At 42.4% G+C, this 21,818-nt stretch overlaps 1 protein-coding gene and 1 pseudogene across 2 annotated transcripts in view; both read right to left on the bottom strand.

Moving 5' to 3' along the window:
* The window catches only part of LOC311126140 (voltage-dependent N-type calcium channel subunit alpha-1B-like), a gene marked incomplete at both ends in the record, with an annotated part of 83,497 nt that extends 77,632 nt beyond the window's left edge, over nucleotides 1-5,865 (bottom strand). The window contains 3 exons of the mRNA XM_084200159.1: nucleotides 1,276-1,415; nucleotides 2,104-2,209; nucleotides 5,606-5,865. Of these exons, the coding sequence (XP_084056285.1) occupies nucleotides 1,276-1,415; nucleotides 2,104-2,209; nucleotides 5,606-5,865 (506 nt within the window). The remainder of the gene's footprint in view (nucleotides 1-1,275; nucleotides 1,416-2,103; nucleotides 2,210-5,605) is intronic.
* A 1,638-nt stretch (nucleotides 5,866-7,503) lies between these two features.
* On the bottom strand, nucleotides 7,504-19,500 carry LOC311126139 (histone-lysine N-methyltransferase EHMT1-like; annotated as a pseudogene). The gene is made up of 16 exons: nucleotides 19,200-19,500; nucleotides 19,015-19,091; nucleotides 18,730-18,818; nucleotides 18,404-18,510; nucleotides 17,977-18,099; nucleotides 17,232-17,333; nucleotides 10,929-11,033; nucleotides 10,525-10,679; nucleotides 10,024-10,191; nucleotides 9,826-9,970; nucleotides 9,604-9,681; nucleotides 9,432-9,467; nucleotides 9,056-9,183; nucleotides 8,708-8,786; nucleotides 7,840-8,015; nucleotides 7,504-7,685 (listed from the first exon to the last, which is right to left on the bottom strand). The product of its transcript is annotated as a histone-lysine N-methyltransferase EHMT1-like (transcript).
* Between the last annotated feature and the right edge of the window lie 2,318 nt (nucleotides 19,501-21,818).

Below are 21,818 nucleotides of genomic sequence, written 5' to 3'. Positions count from 1 at the left end.
ATGGCGATTAGTTTCCTGCTAGGCACACCCTGTAGTTACAGCCATAGGGATAGCGGGCAGCGCTTTGGTGTGCATGCAGCACATGGTGATCCAATAGCTGTCAGAGACTGACAACATGGGTCAATCACTCACTGTAGCATGGCACTGATAACAGGGCCAGACTGCTCCTGTAATGGCCTCATCCACCACAGCCCTTCAGTTATGGTTATTATGTCAGGCTGCTCTGTCCCAATTTAAATCAGCCTTGACTCCCCTCCTCCCTCCCCAGTCAGCCCTATCCACAAGTAGCGGCAGAGAATATGGAATCAGAGCAGACTGATGCCCTGTGTGTTCAGTGATTGTGGCAGGTCCATGTAGAGTCTGTGACAAGCTGTCAATAGCCCTAACAACACACTGTATTGACAGACAGACCGCTCGCTACCTTTGTCTCTACAGCTCTCACACACACAAGGCTTTGTGTGATGGTTACTCTGAAACAAGACCAGTTCCAGGAATTGGGCTTATTACATTGCCATTGGCTGGTTCCCCCTACGTTCACTGAGCAAGAACAAAAGGTTGGAACACTGAGATTGACTTCCAAGTGGGTGGAGTAGGGCTTCCAGAGAATCGGTTTATTGCAATTAGGTGTCAAAGCTGATGTAAGCCCCAATAGATGGGCCAAATAAATCTCAGAGCCAATAGGTACAGCAAGCCAGGACACTCCCTGGTGACGCTAGCAACTCCCCTGGGACTCTCTCCAGCGTAACAGCATCCTCGTCATTACCCCTCCTCCACTCGCTCCACTCCCTCCTCCTCCCCTTCATCCTTCCCCTCATGGTCCCTCACTGAAAGCCTACAGTAGTTACCTTATGCTCCTCTGCCACCCGTAGTTCCACTCCTATTGTCTCACTGATATTCTAGCTCCTCTACTCCTCTCTCAGTGCAAGCACTTCTACTTTTGTGGCCCTCTTCTTTCTATGGTATTGTTTACCATAGCATCCTGTATTGTTTCCCTGAATATCTATTCCAGACAATATTTGTTTTATAACTGCATATATATGCAATCATACAGTTATGTCTAAAAGAAGAGGATGATCTATCCAACGGAGTTCCGCCATTCCCAGTGTCTCCAGTGCATCACGATCCATCATGAGCATAAGACATGTAAATTGAAACACACACACAACACACACCACACACATTAACATTGTGCTTTCTCATTAATCCACTGAGGATCAGGTCTGTCATTTTAAAGCAGCATGAACATTTAGCATGAGCCATTAGCTCAGTACTCACCCTGTTAGCACCACCACAAAGTCCATTACATTCCAGCCATTCCGGAGATAGGAGCCTTTGTGAAACGCAAAGCCAAGGGCGATGATCTTAATGCCAGCTTCAAAACAAAATATTCCAATAAAATAGGGCTCTGTGTCATCCTGTTAAGACAAGAGAGGCTGATAATGTAAGTGACCATTGATATCCATCATCATTAGTTTATAATGTGATTTTTTTGTACAATTATGAACTGAATGTGAGTTCAAAAGCAATTTGATGGCTTAATATCATGATGGAGTGAGTCACGTCAATATGTCAGACAGAGCCTTGGTCTATCTGGGGGAGCGGATCAATTAGAGTGGGTGCAGCAGTGAGGCACTTTGCCTGAAGGGAGTGACATTTCATTCTTAAAATTACCAGCGTGCCCCAACCAGCTAAGTCTATTTGATTGGGTGGAGGAGCTCACAGCAATTTACCCTTTTAATGGCACTACTTAACAACAGAGTTCAATAGGGAGCCTAAAGTGGCTTTAAGCAGGGGCATGAAAGGCACCTCTGTGTGATACTGGTTAACTAACTGAGAACAACTGGTGAGAAACCCCAGCTGCCTACATGGGTAACATCCCCCCCTCCCTCCCCTCCCCCTTCCCCTTCCTCTTCCTCATAAGCTGCTGATGGGTTGTGTCATTAAAATCTGTAACACTAGTACTGTATATAGATATTATTCCTGTATGTGAGAATATAATGACTGAAACCTATTTTTCACTTGGAGAGAGGAGTGTAGTTAACCAATAATCCAAAATGATATAATATTGGTATGGTACATGTGACCCATGCGGTGGTCACTTACCAAGCGCTCGGACATGGGTGTCTTGTCGCCGGCTGGTAGGTGCTGCTCCAAGGCAAGGACGATGCAGTTGGCTATAATGGTGGCCAGGATCAGGTATTCAAATGGAGTGAGACAGTTAAGAAAAACATACTTTGTAACGTTAGGCATACAGTACCTACCATCTGCAATACATTCTAACAGAAGAAGAAGATGATGAGGAGGAGGAGGAGGAGGAGGAGGAGGAGGAAGAGGAGGAGGAGGAGCAGGAGGAGCAGGAGGAGCAGGAGGAGGAGGAGGAGCAGGAGGAAACAGAAGACTGGGACCTAAAGGAAGTAAAAGAAAAGCATCCCTGATAGAAATATTTGTGCAATTACCATATTGAAAAGCTCCTCAACAGTAGGTACCCTAAATTATACAAGAGCTGAAGCATAATGGCAAAGCATATATGCAGCAGTAAGCTACACTCTTAGAAAAAAGGGTTCCAAAAGGGTTCTGCGGCTGTTCCCATAGGAGAACCCTTTTGGTTCCAGGTAGAACCCTTTTTGGTTCTAGGTAGAACTATTTTGGGTTCCATGTAGAACCCTCTGTGGAAAGGGTTCTGCATGGAACCCAAAAGGGTTATACCTGGAACCAAAAGTGTTCTACCTGGAACCAAAAAGGGTTCTTGAAAGGGTTCTCCTATGGGAACAGCCAAATAATCATTTTTGGTTCTAGATAGAAGGGCTGCACGATATATCGTTTCAGCATCGACATTGCGATGTATGCATCTGCAAGAGTCACATCGCAGAACGTGCGATTTAGTAAGGTAAACATATATCAGTCTACAATATATATATTTTTTTAAATGTTAAACTAGCATTATATCTGTCTGATATAACGTAATTTACTCCGATTTATGGGTTATTGGATACACAGTTTATTATTATTATTATTATTATTTTAAACACGGAGTTCGTTGCTGCACGTGGTTGACATGCAGGCTCTGCTTGCGCGTGACGAAATGATGAGCGAGGAACAGGCAAAAAAGACCGAAATTGAGAATTTGGTTGCAAAAAGAAATGAATCGTCAATTATATAGAAATATTTCGGCTACAGACAGGATGATGTTGACCAAAAACAGGTACTTTGTCGAGAGTGCCTTGCAATTGTTGCCACAACACGAGGCAACACGACCAATTTGTTCGATCATTTAAGGCGGCACCACAAATCTTCGTATGACGAGTGCAAAGCATCTCAATGCCCTCCAAAGCAAACATCTATTTCAGATGCCTTTGCCACTATTACACCATACGAGAAAGGTTCCAAACGGCAGAGAGAAATCACAGATTCAATAACATTTCACGTCGCCAAAGACATGGCACCAAATAACACGGTTACCAAAGAGGGTTTTAAAAACATGATCCGGTCGCTTGACACGCGGTATGTAATGCCATCACGCAACTATTTTTCTAAAGTTGCCATCCCAGAGTTTACGAGAAATGCATGGCACAAGTTGAAACAGAGCTGTCACAAGTGGAATATTATACAGCAACAACGGACTTGTGGTCCAGCCGGACAACGGAGCCCTACATAAGTCTGACCGTACACTTTATTAATGAGGACTTCCACCTGAAAAGTCGCTGTTTGCAAACTGCATTTTTCCCAGAGGATCATACATACATCCTGTATTTTTTCATATCGCAATATATATCGCAGAAAAACAAAATATCGCAATGTCAGTTATTTCCAATATCGTGCAACCCTACTAGATAGCACCTTTTTTCTAAGAGAGTACCAAAACGTCATTTTCAGTTGAACTGGATCTCAGTGTCACGACACTAAACATGTGTGACTGAGGGAACTGAGTGATTTGTCAGTTGCTGACTTACATGATGTCTCAGTTGCTGCTATCCATGTCATCGCATGGTTGTTTATGGAGGCTATCTCCTCAGGAGACTGTGGTGCACAGAGGACTAGCATCTCACCTCAGGCAATGGGGTACAGTACATCAACAGATAAAAAAACATCATTCACTGGCCTAGGGCAGGACTTTCTTGCTACAATGGCTCCCATGAACCTATAATCTAACTCAAGGGAGAAAAATACTGTGCATGTGGCTTGGAAATGCACAGGTAAGCTAAAAGTTGAGAAGTGTTTACTCAGCACCAGAGTTAACCAAGCAGTTATGTAAGTAATGGATGCCATTACACAAATGAATGTAAATGAATTGCAATACCTCACAGGTTCATTATCCCAATCTCATGAAATAGTGCTTCAGGGTTGACTGTTTCTCTAGGAGGCCTATGCACAGCACAGGAGGTTGGTGGCACCTTCATTGGGGAGAACGGGCTCATGGTAATGACTGGAGTGGAATCAGTGGAATGGTATCAAATACATCAAAAGCATGGTTTCAAGGTGTTTGATGCCATTCCATTTGCTCCTTTCCTACCATTCTTATGAGCTGTTCTCCCCTCAGCAGCCTCCACTGATGCACAGGTTTCACAAGCTGCAGAGGATGTCCCTCATTTGGCAAATTATATAAAATATCTCATATCAACAGGTGGCTGCCAACATAAAAAATATATATATACTTCTACCTAGCATTTTATGGGACATAAAGGACAATAATGATACATTTTGCCATGAATGAAATCAATTGGTTTTGTAAACTACGCTAAATCCACAACTCATTTCCATTTATTCTCATGGATTATTGTTTTGATGTGACACCCACGCAGAATAGACTGTCTGTATGTGTCTTCCCGCTAGCTTGCCATTTAGGCCTACTATTGAGCAGCATTTTGCACATGGGTAAATTCAGCACCTTGGAGAGCGCTTGTGCTGAACCGTTGCTAGGAGAGACTTGGTCCGAGAAACAAACGGATCGATACAGCCGTCCCTTGGGCAGACTATCATACAGGCTTGTTTACTTAGCCCATATACCGGAATCAAATGCATTAGGTAAGTAGAACGTAAAATGAGTATAGGCCTCAACTATAATTGATGGTGCTTTACAAAACCAATCAAATTATCCTGCTGACAAGATTTTCACTACACTGCCATTCGGGTTGAAAAAGACAACAAACAAAACCTTTGTGTTAATTGTTCTGTAGCCATAGATCCGATTTATGCCACAGATCAGGAACACCACTCTGACAGGTTCTTGTTAGGCAACTTAGCTGCATGTAGGCCTACCAGAGAGAGGATGCCAAAAGTTGGAGAAAACTGGAATCTTGCCAAAAAACTCAACAGTATCACCTACAATAACCTATTGGAGTGGGTCCTCTCATCTGAGAGAGTGGTTATAGGCCTACTGAGAGTGGTTATGCTGTATTACAAACTCCAGTCAACAGCTGGTTGTCCTCCATGCCATATCTTCTCATTGGCTACAGTAAATTAACTTAGATAATCATGCCCTATAGTCTGTAACCTTGCCCCCTGTTCTCAATAACATCAAGCCATTCAAAACCACGTAGACCTATAATCTTATAATAAAATAATGGAACGAGAAATAGGCTAGGTTGTTTAAAGCAACAAAGGATATGGCCATTCAGTGATCTTTTTGGCATATTTCCTTATGATACAATCCTCACTAAAGATGAAGAGAGACCGGTTGACAGTAAGACAGCTCTGCTTGACAGGGATGGGGTTGTAAATGGCCATTGTCCTGGCTCTTTGGGCCATTGATTGTTTGTACACCCTAGGGCCGCTTGGGGGGCCTGCTGGCCGGCCTGCCCCCCTTGGTGGGCCCGCTTGACAGACCCCTCCACGCCGGTTGGATAGTTCCTCTTCGAAGCGAGCCATTCTACAATCGCACAGATCTTACTGAAAAAATCAAAACTGAGACTAGATAAAAGATAGAGAAAAAGCATCACAACACACAGTTGTTCCAGCCACGAGTTCCTTTCGGTGTGTGTAATGTTCAAGAGAATATTCAACAAACATTCAAAAATAAAATGATGTATTTTTCTTCAGATATTCTGTTGGGTTGTACCGCCTCGTTACTTTCAATAGTCCAGATTTTCAAATTATATGAAACATGAAGGAGAAAGTTTATATTTCCATGTCAAATATTTGTCCATGGGTCTTCTTCTGGCTGAATGGCCACATATATGTAGCCTATAGCCTATCCCTTTTCACTGGGCTAAGCTTTAAAAACAGCCAGTTTAACATGTATAAATGTCGAGCAATAACAATTCGCATCATTCGCATAACGCATGCCATAAGGCGGGCTATGACTGCATAGCTCACTTACAATTAAGGTCCACATAAAATAGATGCATTTATCTGGTGTATCCTCCTCGATTGGTTTGCCATTGCGGGTTTAAGTTTTTCTTTTTTATTACCTTACCCCACGTTCCTTATGAAAACGAGGTGCCTCATATGATCGGTTCCAATAATCTTCCTATTAATTCGGGCACGGTGTGACGAGAAAACACAGGGTTGGCACCTCTGCTTCCGCTAAATCGCTCTCTGGCAATGTATAATATAACCACTTTCTCCAGCCACTGCTCCTTATGAATCGGCACACGTGACTAAAAAGACGCCAGGCTCCACCTGTACGGTCTCTGTATCCATAGCACCAGGGAGAAAGAGGGAAGCAGCTTCTCTCTCGCTCTTTCTCCCTGAGCAGAATAATCACGGAAGTTGCTTGATAAATCGCATCAAACAATGCAAATGTATAAATCATGAAGGACAAAAATAGCATCCGCAATCTCCTGAGATGTTGTGGACCTGGGCATCCTCCCTCCCTTTCAAGGAGCTCTGAGCTTTGGGTTATCATGACCGGGTGGGGTAGCCTAGGCTACAGTAGAATATGACTGATGTTTATTCTTTGGTAAACTCTGAGCGGAAATCTGCCTTGTATAATGTTATTTTTCAATATGCAAAAATGAACAGCTGCTTATTGTCTTGTGTGGTGCTATACAGCTAAATGGGTGGGGTGGGGGTTGCATCCAATTCAATACTAGCCAATAGCCTACCTGTATCTCTATCATCCTCGCTGATGTCAAAACTGTTCAATCCCTAGGATAACATACACTACATATTATTTATGGTTAAAATAGAGAATTAGGCTTATTAAATAATATAACACAAAACTAGACAGTATCCTAGGCTACTATAGGCCATCATTAATTGACATTTGCTACCCCTAGCCTTCTTGTAAACTGGAATACCCATCAACAAATATGAGAAATAAATCATGTTTTAAAATGTACTTTATTACTATACTGAGCACTTAATAAAAAAGGAGACATGGAAAATGTGACCATTTTTGTATAGTCTAGGGCTAGGCTACCCTTAGCATTTGATTTCTGTCTGCAAATCTACTAAAAATACATGTCATATCAGTCTACATTTAAAAAAGGAGCCATAGTGGTGGTCAGAGGGAGTGAGAGACCCCCAAGGTGGTCGAGGGAGGACAGAGGTGGCATGGGGGTGTTATGATTGTGTTTGGGCAGAATGGGCACCTGACTGTTGGGCTGGGGCTGGGGCTGGCCACCCTCTCTAAGCTCTGAGCTCCATGGGCTATGGCGGCTGATGAGTGTCTACACTTTGGAGAACAGCATTAGCAGTTGTAATACTTGCTCTTGACCTTCCAGAAGTGATCACCGTAATCAAACCTGAATGGGGAACACTGGGTAGCCATCAAAGCACATGTTCATGTACTGGAGCCTTTTCATTGAGCTTTTTGATCGATTCTGTAGCACAACATTAATACAACATGAAAAGACACCATCTATTCAATTATTGTCTTATATATTTTGTGCCTCTCACCCAATCTGATCACCTGACTGAATGGGCTTGCTGGAGAAGAAGGCAATGCGTGGGAAGCGCAGGTCCTGGTGCATGGTGAACACTCGGGCTGCTAGCAGGTTAGGTTCACACAGGTGGTTTATAAACCGGCCAATGTTGCCAAAGAGTCGCGCATCAATACAGTGCACATCACCCACCTGCAAAACAGTAGATGAAGCAATAAATAATAAGACAATAATAATACATTTTATTTGGTGGACACCTTTCAGCGTACTCAAGGACATCTTGCATTACAATCGCACAATTGGCCCAGCGTCGTCCAGGGTAGGGGAGGGAATGGCCGGCAGGGATGTAGAGCCTGCCGTTTGCAATGCCAGGGTTGTGGGTTCGATTCCCACGGGGGGCCAGTATGAAAAATAAAAAGATAATGTAAGTCGCTCTGGATAAGAGCGTCTGCTAAATGACTAAAATGTAAAATGTAAGTAGGCCTACATACTGTAAAGCAAGTGCAGTACATAACATCATAAAATTAATTGCATCAATCAAAGTAAAGTTCCATGCCTCCAATCACTCACTCAATTAAAACAATTAGTAAAGGCTGATATGTTGATACCTCCTGTGAGGCGGTAGCACAGACAGTCATGAAATTGTAAATTTTTCAATATGCTTTAGTATACCAAATAGCCATCAAGCAAACTAAAAGCTAATGCAGCAGATGAGCGCTGTAAGAGGAACATATATCACCATTGGCATGGTGTGCTCTTCAGCACCGTCCATTGGTATACAAAAGTATAAACATTATGCCACAGTAACAATATTACATTCAACTTCGGAATACACCATTGGCCAATAAAAATGTGAGATTCTCATAGATGTAATTTAAAATCACCTTATTGTCCAGAGTGAAAAGGAACAAGTCATTTTCCCTGCCATCTGCCTCCGCATCAGTAATGATTTCACCCACATACCTGCAAAATAAAGAGAGAGCCTGCTGTATATAATCTGTGTAATCACAACATTGAAATGAAGTGAAAAACAGAAAATTACAAATTCTGTTTTAACATGATCTGTTCATGACATCACAATTGTCTCATGTCATTTGTACACCAAAATACATAAATCGTAAGTGTTATTCCTGATTCTGAATCTACGGTAAAAACAAGACATTATCATTGTTATGGTTGGGCAGTTTCCCAAATACTCAATAAAATGTCTTCCATAACATTCAGGGCCTCACTCGCAAATAAAAGTTCCTTGAGGAATATCCTGCAGCGCCCTCACACCCCAGCCCATCTTCTGGATTTTATAAAGCTGCAGCCGAGTTCTGAAAACAGACAAGAGAAGACATGAATCCAGTCCAACTAACTGATAACACATAGAGTGTACAGAGAAACTAATATTTTAGTAGTTGGCTGAAACTGTAGAACAGAAAGGTAGACATTATATTTGCTAATTTTCTTATTTTTTAACTCTGCATTGTTGGGAAAGGGTTCGTAAGTAAGCATTTCACGCCAAAGTATACACCTGTTGTATTCGGCACATGTGACAAATAAAATGCGATTGATTGATTGAGTAATTGATAAGATGCTGGTGGGTTAGGGAGGCCCAGTTACCAGAATCCATTCTGAACCACCAGGCAGAAGCCCCTCCTGAACAACCACAAGCAACACACTTTACACGTCATACAACACATCACATATGGTCCATAATATCCATTTGAAATACATGAAAGCATTAACTTTACCTTGTAATGTGAACTTTGCCTTGATGTAGTTATGTACTTACTTTGTCATACCAACAGCACAGGCTTAGCTGGGCACACATGCAGGTGTTTGAAGAGCAGTCATCTGTACATATGCAATGCTGAAATAGAAGGAGAGTGAGATCTTCATTAAACAACACTTATCGAGAGTAAGTGTGTCACTTGTTCTGGCCCACAGTAACTAATGAAGCAGAACAAGATGGGATTCGACCTTGACTGTGTTTCACAGAGCACTGGAGGTTCACCTGTAAGTGAGTGATGTCCTTGTCTATATTGATTGGGGAGGTGACACAGCTGTCAGGGATGTATTTGTAGTTATCAGGACAGGAGTCACTCTCCACGCCGTTCACACAGGTGATGGGGATTGCCTCATACCCCTGAGAGATGTCCCTGAAGAGGACAGAGAGGACGACAAACAATCAACACACACCATGCTGTTATACCTGCTAAGGACCTTCTCTCCATGACTGTCCCTGCTTCTCCTAGCATCTCTCAGCTTCTTATTGGTGTTCAGGACCGCCCACACCTTGGAGTTGTATATACAGCAGTCCAGAGGAGTCTCCCCCTCTCTGTTCCTTAGGTTCACGTCTGCTCCTCGGGACAGAAGCAGTCTGGAGGAGTAGACATCATACTGGATGTGGCTAGGCCCTCTCTCACATCCCCAGCATGGCTATGGTCAGCAGCATGACTGCCACCCACTGGGCAGGCTAGCGCAGTCACTGTCTCTGGATGTGTGCATCTATGATGTGTGGACAGGTTCCTTCCATAAATGTATCTAGGCTATATACCTAAAACTGGTCTCATTGCAGGTTAGTGCGCTTATGATAATATATCAATTTATCCAAGCAGGTGGGATAAGGCTATTGATAACAAATCATATTTTTCAAGAACAACCTGGTGTCATGCTGCAGCTCTGGGAGAACGGAGACTGTTTTACTACTCACGTCACACATTCCAGTTGGTTCTCCCTGACAGCGATGTGTAGAGGTGAGTCCCCATGGACGTTGACTGCATGGAGGTCACATCTGGCATCAAGCAGGATCTGAGCGATGTCATCGGAGCCAGACAGGGCTGCCCAGTGGAGGCCAAAGTTCTCCTCCTGGACAGGGATCACAGATCAACGTGAAAAAAAACATACCCAGGAGCAACACCTTCCCCACACCACAGAGACAACCTTACATCTAAAGGCTATCTTGAAGGTACATTGTTATATTTTTTAGGTGAGAACTGTAACCTTGCCTGTGTCTAGCCTCCCCTCCCCAGGCTGTGAGAGGTGTGAGAACAGAAGGTAGGTAAGGTGATGTGATGTACAGTAGGGTGAACAGCATGCATCCTATACAGTACTGACCTTTTCTCGGATGTTAACATCAGCCCCTATGGAGAGCAGCAGTTGGACCAGCTCTGTGTGCTTGTACTCTATAGCCCAGGTGATAGGGGTCCACCCACCGTCATCCTGAAACCAAGCACAACCAATCAAGGTTATTATAGTAAACTAAAACTGAAACTAAAACTAATCATGAAAAAAACAAGTAAACTGAAATAAAATAATGAACAAACCCGTTTGAAAAACTAAAACTATACTGAAACTATTATATTTGACTCCAAAACTAACTAACGGTTCAGTTGTAGGTTTTTAGGGGGCAAAAATTGAATGGGGTTTTCAAGCTTTTATTCCTAATGGGATTTTCAAGCTTGTGAATCTGGTGGGTCAAATTGAGATTTACTTTATAATTTAAAGGTAGATTAAGTTGAACGCACCAATTTGTAAGTCGCTCTGGATAAGAGCGTCTGCTAAATGACTTAAATGTAAATGTAAAATGTAATTCAGTAAGATGATGTTGCCACAAGCAGCACCGCAGATATTGGGTGCGTTTGAGTTGTAAGGCTAAATAGAGCCCTATAAAATCTGCGTTGCAGAGAATGCGGATGGAATCACGGAATCCAGACATTAAAACGAAATTCAACAATATTCAAAAATGTATTGAATTTATTAGAAAAGGCATTAATTTAATAAACATAATGCATCAGTGATTCAGAACTTTCTGAAACGGCACAGGAATGCCCCGTCTGTGTGTATGTGTACGTTGTGTGTACTGTATGTCTAAACGTTGTGTAGCTTTTAACGATTATGCTAATGCTAACCTTCTTCTGGTAGAGCTGGAAAGGCTTTCCCAAAACCCATCTCAATTAAATGTTACCTACAAAGTAGCCTATGCTTACCTGGCAGAATGATATCATGATTATTTGCATCAATCCAGTGGCCATTTATTTTGCAAACTCTGCAATCACATGAGCGCTACAGCAACACCGCTTAACCAAACAAAGGTCTCTTCCTGGGGCACACTTGCATTAAAGGATGACTACATCCCAAAATCACAATTTCTTCCATTTTTCCCAGACCTCAAAAATGATCTCAAGATGTACAGTTGAAGTCGGAAGTTTACATACACCTTAGCCAAATACATTTAAACTCAGTTTTTCACAATTCCTGACATTTAATCCTAGTAAAAATTCCCTGTCTTAGGTCAGTTAGGATCACCACTTTATTTTAAGATTGTGAAATGTCAGAATAATAGTAGAGAGAATGATTTATTTCAGCTAATATTTCTTTCATCACATTCCCAGTGGGTCAGAAGTTCACATACACTCAATTAGTATTTGGTAGCATTGCCTTTAAATTGTTCAACTTGGGTCAAACATTTCGGGAAGCCTTCCACAAGCTTCCCACAATAAGTTGGGTGAATTTTGGCCCATTCCTCCTGATAGAGCTGGTGTAACTGAGTCAGGTTTGTAGGCCTCCTTGCTCACACACACTTTTTCAGTTCTGCCCTCAAATGTTCTATAGGATTGAAGTCAGGGCTTTGTGATGGCCACTCCAATACCTTGACTTTGTTGTCCTTAAGCCATTTTGCCACAACTTTGGAAGTATGCTTGGGGTCATTGTCCATTTGGAAGACCCATTTGCGACCAAGCTTTAACTTCTTGACTGATGTCTTGAGATGTTGCTTCAATATATCCACATCATTTTCCTTCCTCATGATGCCATCTATTTGTGAAGTGCACCAGTCCCTCCTGCAGCAAAGCACCCCCACAGTATGATGTTGCCACCCCCGTGCTACACGGTTGGGATGGTGTTCTTCGGCTTGCAAGCCTCCCCCTTTTTCCTCCAAACATAACGATGGTCATTATGGCCAAACAGTTCTATTTTTGTTTCATCAGACCAGAGGACATTTTCTCAAAAAAGTACAAACTTTGTCCCCATGTGCAGTTGCAAACCGTAGTCTGGCTTTTTTTATGGCGGTTTTGGAGCAGTGGCTTCTTCCTTGCTGAGCGGCCTTTCAGGTTATGTCGATATAGGACTCGTTTTACTCTGGATATTGATACTTTTGTACCTGTTTCCTCCAGCATCTTCACAAGGTCCTTTGCTGTTGTTCTGGGATTGATTTGCACTTTTCGCACCAAAGTACGTTCATCTCTAGGAGACAGAACGCATCTCCTTCCGGCTGGTATGACGGCTGCGTGGTCCCATGGTGTTTATACTTGCGTACTATTGTTTGTACAGATGAACGTGGTACCTTCAGGCGTTTGGAAATTGCTCCCAAGGTCTACAATTTTTTTCCTGAGGTCTTGGCTGATTTCTTTAGATTTTTCCATGATGTCAAGCAAAGAGGCACTGAGTTTGAAGGTAGGCCTTGAAATACATCCACAGGTACACCTCCAATTGACTCAAATGATGTCAATTAGCCTATCAGAAGCTTTTAAAGCCATTAAATCATTTTCTGGAATTTTCCAAGCTGTTTAAAGGCACAGTCAACTTAGTGTATGTGAACTTCTGACCCACTGGAATTGTGATACAGTGAATTATAAGTGAAATAATATGTCTGTAAACAATTGTTGGAAAAATTACTTGTGTCATGCACAAAGTAACCGACTTGCCAAAACTATAGTTTGTAACAAGAAATGTGTGGAGTGGTTGAAAAACAAGTTTTAATGACCCCAACCTAAGTGTATGTAAACTTCCGACTTCAACTGTAGTTTAAACATTGTTGTCGAATTAGAACATCCAATAATTTTTTTATTCAATGTGTGATTTTGTGAGCGAAAACCTGGAAAAACAGGGGGAAACAGAAACCTGGAAAAACAGGGGGAAACGGAAACCTGGAAAAACAAAACGGAGAAAACAAAATGTTGGGGGAAAAAATATTTTATAGGGCCCTAGCTAAAGCAACCGACTGTAGAAGAAAGTCGAGGAGTGACGTCGGGGGAGATGCATCTGTGACAGCTGAAAGTTCGGATGCTAATGTGTTTTTCTAACAGCAAGGCTCAGATCAACATGGCAGTTTTTATAAAACGTCGAAATTCACGTGTATCTAACCCCCATATTACACACTTACAAACTGAAATCATAATATAATAGTGTGTACATTGTACAATCAATTAGTGACAGAGAGCCTCAAATATCACATGCATTTGTATATATCCACTGTACACATAAATCATAAATGGGTTCCTGTTTCAGTCATGTTTTTGGTCATGTTCAGAATGCAAAGGCGGTGACAATTGTTGGTCACCGACTTGACAAAAGTGATCCGCTCAAACCCGTCCATTGAGATGAACACAACAGCAAAGTGCGTTGTTAAATGCTTTTTTGCCCTTCCGCTTCACTTTATACACAGAAGATCTCTGCTAAACACAGAATCCAGATGTTTATCAATCTCTCTTTGACCTCTGATAAATTCAGAACGAAGTTGACTACAATTACAAAGTTGCCAATGTCTTTGCAATTGTTACAAACAAGCGAAGGACAAAAAGCCTAACTTCCATCGCTATTGGGAAACCGGCCCCTGCTTTTTGCGGAAATTGACCCACTACTACTGTTTACTTGGTGCTTCTACGTAATCTTGCTGAGTCTACCTTTAAACCTAACCTATGACCTGACCCATCACCTTATGCATTACTGCCCCACAGTGGCAAGAAGTGACATCCCAAAAAACACAAAAACAGCTTCTAGCCTCCCATGCATTGGCTACTTTCTGTCCCTAATACTGAAACTAAAATTGAATAATATAAAAACTAAATAGAAATGTTTTTATGAAACTTAAGCCTTTATTTGAGGAGTAAAAAAAGAAATCACGATTGTTCATACCGATCTAAAACGACACGTAAATAGATACAAGCTGTAAAATGCCAAAGGAAGACGTGACTGATGCACATGGGAATTTCTAAACTATTAACAACTCATTCTTTTGCATCTGTAATGCTAATGCTCAAAATTATCTTCTCCTCATGAACCATACGAGATTCACTCAGATTTTGTATTTAGACTCATGATTGCACATAAAGGAAGATAGTTCCTACATGATAGAGTGCTTACTTTGTTATCGAACTGATCTTGTGTCCTTTTTGACATCCTGTGAACCCCGTTCATTGCTGCTGCAGCTACAGTACCTTCAGAAAGTATTCACACCCCTTGACTTTTTCCACATTTTGTTGTGTTACAGGCTGAAATGTCTTGCGTCAATAAGTATTCAACCCCTTTGTTATGGCAAGCCTAAATAAGTTCAGGAGTAAAATTATTCTGAACAAGTCACAGAAGTTGCATGGACTCACTCTGGTTTGCAATAATAGTGTTTAACATGATTTTTGAATGACTACCTCATCTCTGTACCCCACACATACAATTATCTGTAAGGTCCCTCAGTCGAGCAGTGCATTTCAAACACAGATTCAACCACAAAGACCAGGGAGGTTTTTCAATGCCTCGCAAAGAAGACCACCTATTGGTAGATGGGTAAAACATTTAAATAAAGCAGACATTGAATATCCCTTTGAGCATGGTGAAGTTATTAATGACACTTTGTATGGTGTATCAATACACCCAGTCACTACAAAGATACAGGCATGCTTCCTAACTCAGTTGCCCGAGAGGAAGGAAACCACTCAGGGATTTCACCATGAGACCAATGGTGACTTTAAAACAGTTACAGAGTTTAATGGCTGTGATAGGAGAAAACTGAGAATGGATCAACAACATTGTAGTTACTCCACCTAATTGACAGTGAATAGAAAGAAGCCTGTACAGAATATAAATATTCCAAAACATGAATCCTGTTTGCAACAAGGCACTAAAGTAATAATGCAAAAAATGTGGTAAAGCCATTCACTTTTTGACCTGAATACAAAGTGTTATGTTTGGGGCAAATCCAATACTGAGTACCACTCTCCATATTTTCAAGCATAGTGGTGGCTGCAACATGTTATGGGTATGCTTGTAATAGCTAAGGACTGGGGAGTTTTTCAGGATAAAAAATAAAACTGAAAGGAGCTAAGCACAGGCAAAATCCTAGAGGAAAACAGGGTTTAGTCTGCTTTCATTTACATTACATTTACATTTTAGTCATTTAGCAGACGCTCTTATCCAGAGCGACTTACAGTTAGTGAATACATCTTTTTTTTATACTGGCCCCCCGTGGGAATCAAACCCACAACCCTGGCGTTGCAAACGCCATGCTCTATCAACTGAGCTACATCCCTGCCGGCCATTCCCTCCCCTACCCTGGACGACGCTGGGCCAATTGTGCGCCGCCCATGAGTCTCCCGGTCGCGGCCGGCTGCGACAGAGCCTGGATTCGAACCAGGATCTCTAGTGGCACAGTTAACACTGCGATGCAGTGCCTTAGACCACTGCGCCACTCAGGAGTGGTCTAACAATGGTCAGACAATGGGAGAATAATTTACCTTTCAGCAGGATAACCTACAACACAAGGCCAAATCTACACTGGAGTTGCTTACCAAGAAGACAGTGAATGTTCCTGAATGGCTGAGTTGCAGTTTTGACTATCTATGGCAAGACCTAAAAATGGTTGTCTAGCAATGATCAACAACCAACAACAGAGCTTGAAGAATTTTGAAAATAATAATGGGAAAATGTTGCACAATTCAGGTGTGGAAAGCTCTTAGAATGACTCACAGTTGTAATCGCTGCTTCTACAAAGTATTGACTTCAGGAGTAGATATTTCTATATTTCATTTTCAATAAATTTGCTAAAATTGTATTTCTAAAAACATGTTTTCACTTTGTCATTATGAGGTATTGTGTGTAGATGGGTGAGATAAAAAATATTTTGAATCCATTTTGAATTCAGGCTGTAACACAACAAAATGTGGAATAAGTCAAGGGGTATGAATACTTTCTGAAGGCACTGTATATTTATAATTATTATCATTAAATAGCCTAACTAAAAGATGTCATGAGTTTTGTTAAACTACAAAGAATTGCAGGAAATTAGCTTCAAAACACAATGTTTTCCTAGGTGCCTCAAATTAAACAAAATCAGGCATACAAATGCAAGGCAAAACATGATAAATCACCTGGAATCATGACAACAGTGAGGAGCAATTTCAGTCTCTATCTTTCCCCTTAAGGTCAAGAGTTTTACAATCCATTTAATATTACCCACAACATATTGAACATCCTAATAGGCAGACTGTTAAACTGGGCTGTCTTCCAACAACACTGACCGCCAACTCACCCTCCTAAAGTCTAGCTGATAGTACGCGTGAATTATGGCTAGACGATTTCAATGAAGCTGTTAACATTTCAACTGGACCTGTTAATAGAAGAAGGAGCAGAGCATGGATGGGTAACTACCTGACAGTTGACCTGTTTGGATTCCTTGGACAGGAGATTATCCACGATGGAGTAATGTCCCAGTTTAGCTGCCAAATGCAGACAAGTGGAGCCCTTGATACCCTGAGAGGAGATGAAGATCAAAATGTTTTTCACTGGTTTTGTTCATGGCTATTTAAAGAAACACCTACCTTTTTTGTTGATGTTGTAGTTTTACCCCTTTTTGTGATATCCAATTGGTAGTAACAGTCTGATCCCATCGCTGTCTTGTCCCATTGCTACGGACTTGGGAGAGGCGAAGTTTGAGAGCCATGCCTCCGAAACACGACCATACCAAGCCGCACTGCTTCTTGACACACTGCTCGCTTATCCCGGAAGCCAGCCACACCAACGTGTCGGAGGAAACACCATCCAGCTGGCAACCGAATTCAGCTTGCAGGCGCCCAGCCCGCCACAAGGAGTCGCTAGAGCGCGATGGGACAAGGAAATCCCGGCCGGCCAAACCCTCCCCTAACCCGGACGACGCTGGGCCAATTGTGCGCCACTCGGGAGGCCCAAAACACTGACCTTGAGCTGCTACAGTATGTGGTTAATAGTTTAAGACATGAACGTGTCATGGACATAAAACAGCTTGATCACTTTACAGTACACCAGAGGTCCAGCTCATTTAGCGAAAGTCTTATCCTATGAACGGTAACACAGCTGGTGGGGTTGACAGAAGATCATGGCCTATCTATGGGGTGATCAATGAACTCCACGCACTGACCTTATAGCTGACCGCTGACCCGGCCCTCAGCAGGTACTTGACCGTGTCCAGATGGTTGTTGTCACAGGCGTCCATCAGGGGGGTTCTCTGCTCCTCATCAAACATGTCCAGGTTAGCTCCAGCCTAAGCGAGATAGGGAATAAGAAACCTTTCACACCTGTATGCTTGCACAGTATAATAGAGTGAAAGTTATGTCCCGTCCAACACTCACAACCCTCTGCACAGTAAACACAACGTACTCAAGAAGCACTGTCAATATTGACCCAGAAAAGCAAATACATTTTCTTGGTGTGAGGGACAGTACTTCAAATCTCTGAAGGAATGCAGCAGAGCTGCTAGCTTAGTCATCTGCTACACTTGTATGCCAAGTGATTATATTGTGAAGAGATAGGCAATACCTGCTATATGTCAGAGTACATCTCCTCACCTGGACAAGCATGTGACAGATCTCCTGGTGTCCTTCATCTGCTGCAGCATGTAGAGCGGTCCTTTTGTTCTGATTGTCCATCAGGTAGTTTGGGTCTTTTCCATCCACTGGAACAAATAAGTAAATTACCCTTTGAGTCATGTTGACAACTTTCCCCTCGGGGACAATAAAGTATATCGTATCATATAATTTCCAGGTGTGAAAATAAAATAAAATCAATAAGTTGTTTACCTTTTCATTAATGTTAAAATATTAGAAGAGGTGGCTCCATGTAGGAACGAACTCTGCTTACAAAATACATCTGGAGAGATGTGGCATGTTCTTACCCAGCAGATGGATGACTTTCTGGAGCTCCCCATGATGGGCAGAGATGTACAGTTGCTTCGTGTGATATTTCACTTTCTTTGGCCTCATACTAGATACCAAAAAGAGAAATCTAGCTACATCACTTGGTATGCAGCAGCAACATCTGTAAGAGTGCCTATTACAATCATAATTGACATGAAACAGTAATGACTATGGACCTACTATGTGTTCATTATATTATCTTATCCAAACTACTAAAAGTCTAATAAGTAATGACTTTAAAAATAGCTAAATTGTAAACTTACTTTTCCTCATCCAGGGCCATCAGGATGCTCTCCAGTGACGTTTTAGCTGGTTCCTCTCCATCACCTAAAGGCTCCCTCTAAATGCCCAAGCACATTATCAATGGTAGCACTAATGCAGAGAGAAAGAGACACAGATTAGGATAGAGGGAAGTAAATTGAGAATGGAAGAGTAAAGTCTGAACTACCTGTTGTTGGGTAGGTGTCCAGCGTCCTCTCAAGCTCTGTGGTCTTCTTAGCCCTGTGAATGAGGGGCCTGGTGGACACAGCAGGAACAGGGGCCACAGGGGAAACAGCTGACACAGGAGGAAGTACGGGCTCAGGTTTGGGGACAGTAACAGGCTTGGGAACAGTGACTTCCTGGGCCCAGGTGGCATCCTCCCCACAGTGGGGACAGAAGCTCTGGGCCTTGATGACTGAGGCACAGCCACTGTGGAAACAGTGAGAGATGCTGCCATACGTTCAGCACTCCATGAAGGTCCCCTGCATAACACATCCATTGGCAAGAAAAAGTATGTGAACCCTTTGGAATTACCTGGATTTCTGCATAAATTAGTCATAACATTTTATCTGATCTTCATCTAAATCACAACAATACACAAACACAGTCTGCTTAAACTAATCACACGCAAACAATTATATGTTTTCATGTCTTTATTGAACACACCGTGTAAACATTCACAGTGCAGGGTGGAAAAAGTATGTGAACCCTTGGATTTAATAACTAGTTGTGACCCTCTTGTGGCAGCAATAACCTCAACCAAACGTTTTCTGTAGTTGCGGATTTTTGACCATTCCTCTTTACAAAACTGTTTCAGCTCAGCAATATTCTTGGGATGTCTGGTGTGAACTGCTCTCTTGAGGTCATGCCACAGCATCTCAATCAGGTTGAAGTCAGGACTCTGACTGGGCCACTCCAGAAGGCGTATTTCCTTCTGTTGAAGCCATTCTGTTGTTCATTTACTTCTGTGTTTTGGGTCGTTGTCCTGTTGCATCACCCAACTTCTGTTGAGCTTCAATTGGCGGACAGATAGCCTTACATTCTCCTGCAAAATGTCTTGATAAACTTGGGAATTCATTTTTCCGTCGATGATAGCAAGCTGTCCATGTCCTGAGGCAGCAAAGCAGCCCCAAACCATGATGCTCCCTCCACCATACTTTACAGTTGGGATGAGGTTTTGTTGTTGGTGTGCTGTGCATTTTTTCTCCATACATAGTGTTGTGTGTTCCTTCAAAACAACTCAACTTTAGTTTAATCTGTCGACAGAATATTTTGCCAGTAGCGCTGTGGAACTTCCAGGTGCTGTTTTGCGAACTTCAGATGTGCAGCAATGTTTTTTTTGGACAGCAGTAGCTTCTTCCGTGGTGTCCTCCCATGAACACCATTCTTGTTTACTGTTTTACATATCGTAGACTCGTCAACAGAGATGTTAGCATGTTCCAGAGATTTCTGTAAATCTTTAGCTGACACTCTAGGATTCTTCTAAACCTCATTGAGCGTTCTGCGCAGTGCTCTTGCAGTCATCTTTGCAGGACGGCCACCCCTAGGGAGAGTAGCAACAGTGCTGAACTTTCTCCATTTATAGACAATTTGTCTTACCGTGGACTGATGAACATCAAGGCATTTAGAGATACTTTTGTAACCCTTTCCAGCTTTATGCAAGTCAACAATTCTTCTGAGATCTCTTTTGTTTGAGGCATGGTTCACATTAGGGTGTCTTTTCCCTGCCTCTAATTCCTGACTGACTCCTCTACTCTCCATGGCTGTCCAGGAGGAATCCTCTGGCCTCTCCACACCAATGTCAACAGTTTCACCTGGAAGATTACAGCTGTTAGTCCCATCAAATAAGATGCTACATTAATCACATTCACACACTTTTAAGTGGACGAGTGGTAGTTGTAAATGAGGCCAATGTGACAGTGTTTATAGCATAGGTAGAACTCACCAGTCCCTCTGGATCTGGGGCAGCAGGTGCTCCTTTTTCACCGTAGATCTCTCAGAATCTGCCTCACAGCTCTTCTAGGGTAGTACCTGGCAAGCTGAGAAATATCACCCGAATCAGGACAATCCCATTTGACATACCAGTGAATTACATTTCAGCACAGTTCAGTATCTCAATTGCAGAACTTGTGCCTACTTAGCACAAGTTTAGTTTTCACAAAACTTTAAAAACCACAAGTACTTCTCTAATCCATGTTTAGTACTTCTACAAATGATGCTGTACTACCAGAACCCAACTTTCAAATCCGTAAACTACATCTTTACAAAAACAAAGCTTAACCTACTAGGATCACACACAGAGAGGAAAGCACTGAAAGACTCAAAAAAGTACATGCAAATACAAGTAAGATCCAGAAGTATGCCCTTGCAAAAGTTTAGGCAACAAAGTAGCTTCATACCTGCTTTCTCGATGGCCTTAGTTGCTGAGCGAGAATAAGGGGGGGGGGGGGGGGGGGGAGACCAGAGCCAGAGCACACTGCTTCCCCTTCCTTTCCCCACCCGCACACATTCAGCCACGGTCATGTGACAATAACTGCTGCTCTATTGGTTCCCTCTGCACAGCCCAGATGGAGCATGCTGAGTCAACGTGTGGCTCCTTTCAGGAGCAGCAGTGCATGAGCCGGCCAGAGTGTGGCACAGCAGTACTGCTCCACAAAAGACCTGTCACTCTACAACCACATTAGACAACACTTAGGGTCTTCACTGACATTTTCGATCTCTCCTTGTCCCAGTCTGTAATTCCAAAAGGTTTCAAGCTGACCACCATCGTCCCTGTTCCGAAGAGCTCCAAGGTAACCTGCCTAAA

Source organism: Coregonus lavaretus, assembly GCF_964263955.1.
Source record: "Coregonus lavaretus genome assembly, contig: HAP1_SCAFFOLD_1516, whole genome shotgun sequence".
Classification (NCBI taxonomy): Eukaryota; Metazoa; Chordata; class Actinopteri; order Salmoniformes; family Salmonidae; genus Coregonus; species Coregonus lavaretus.
Note: the sequence above shows the minus strand (reverse complement) of the source record. Positions and strands in the feature narration are given on the sequence as shown.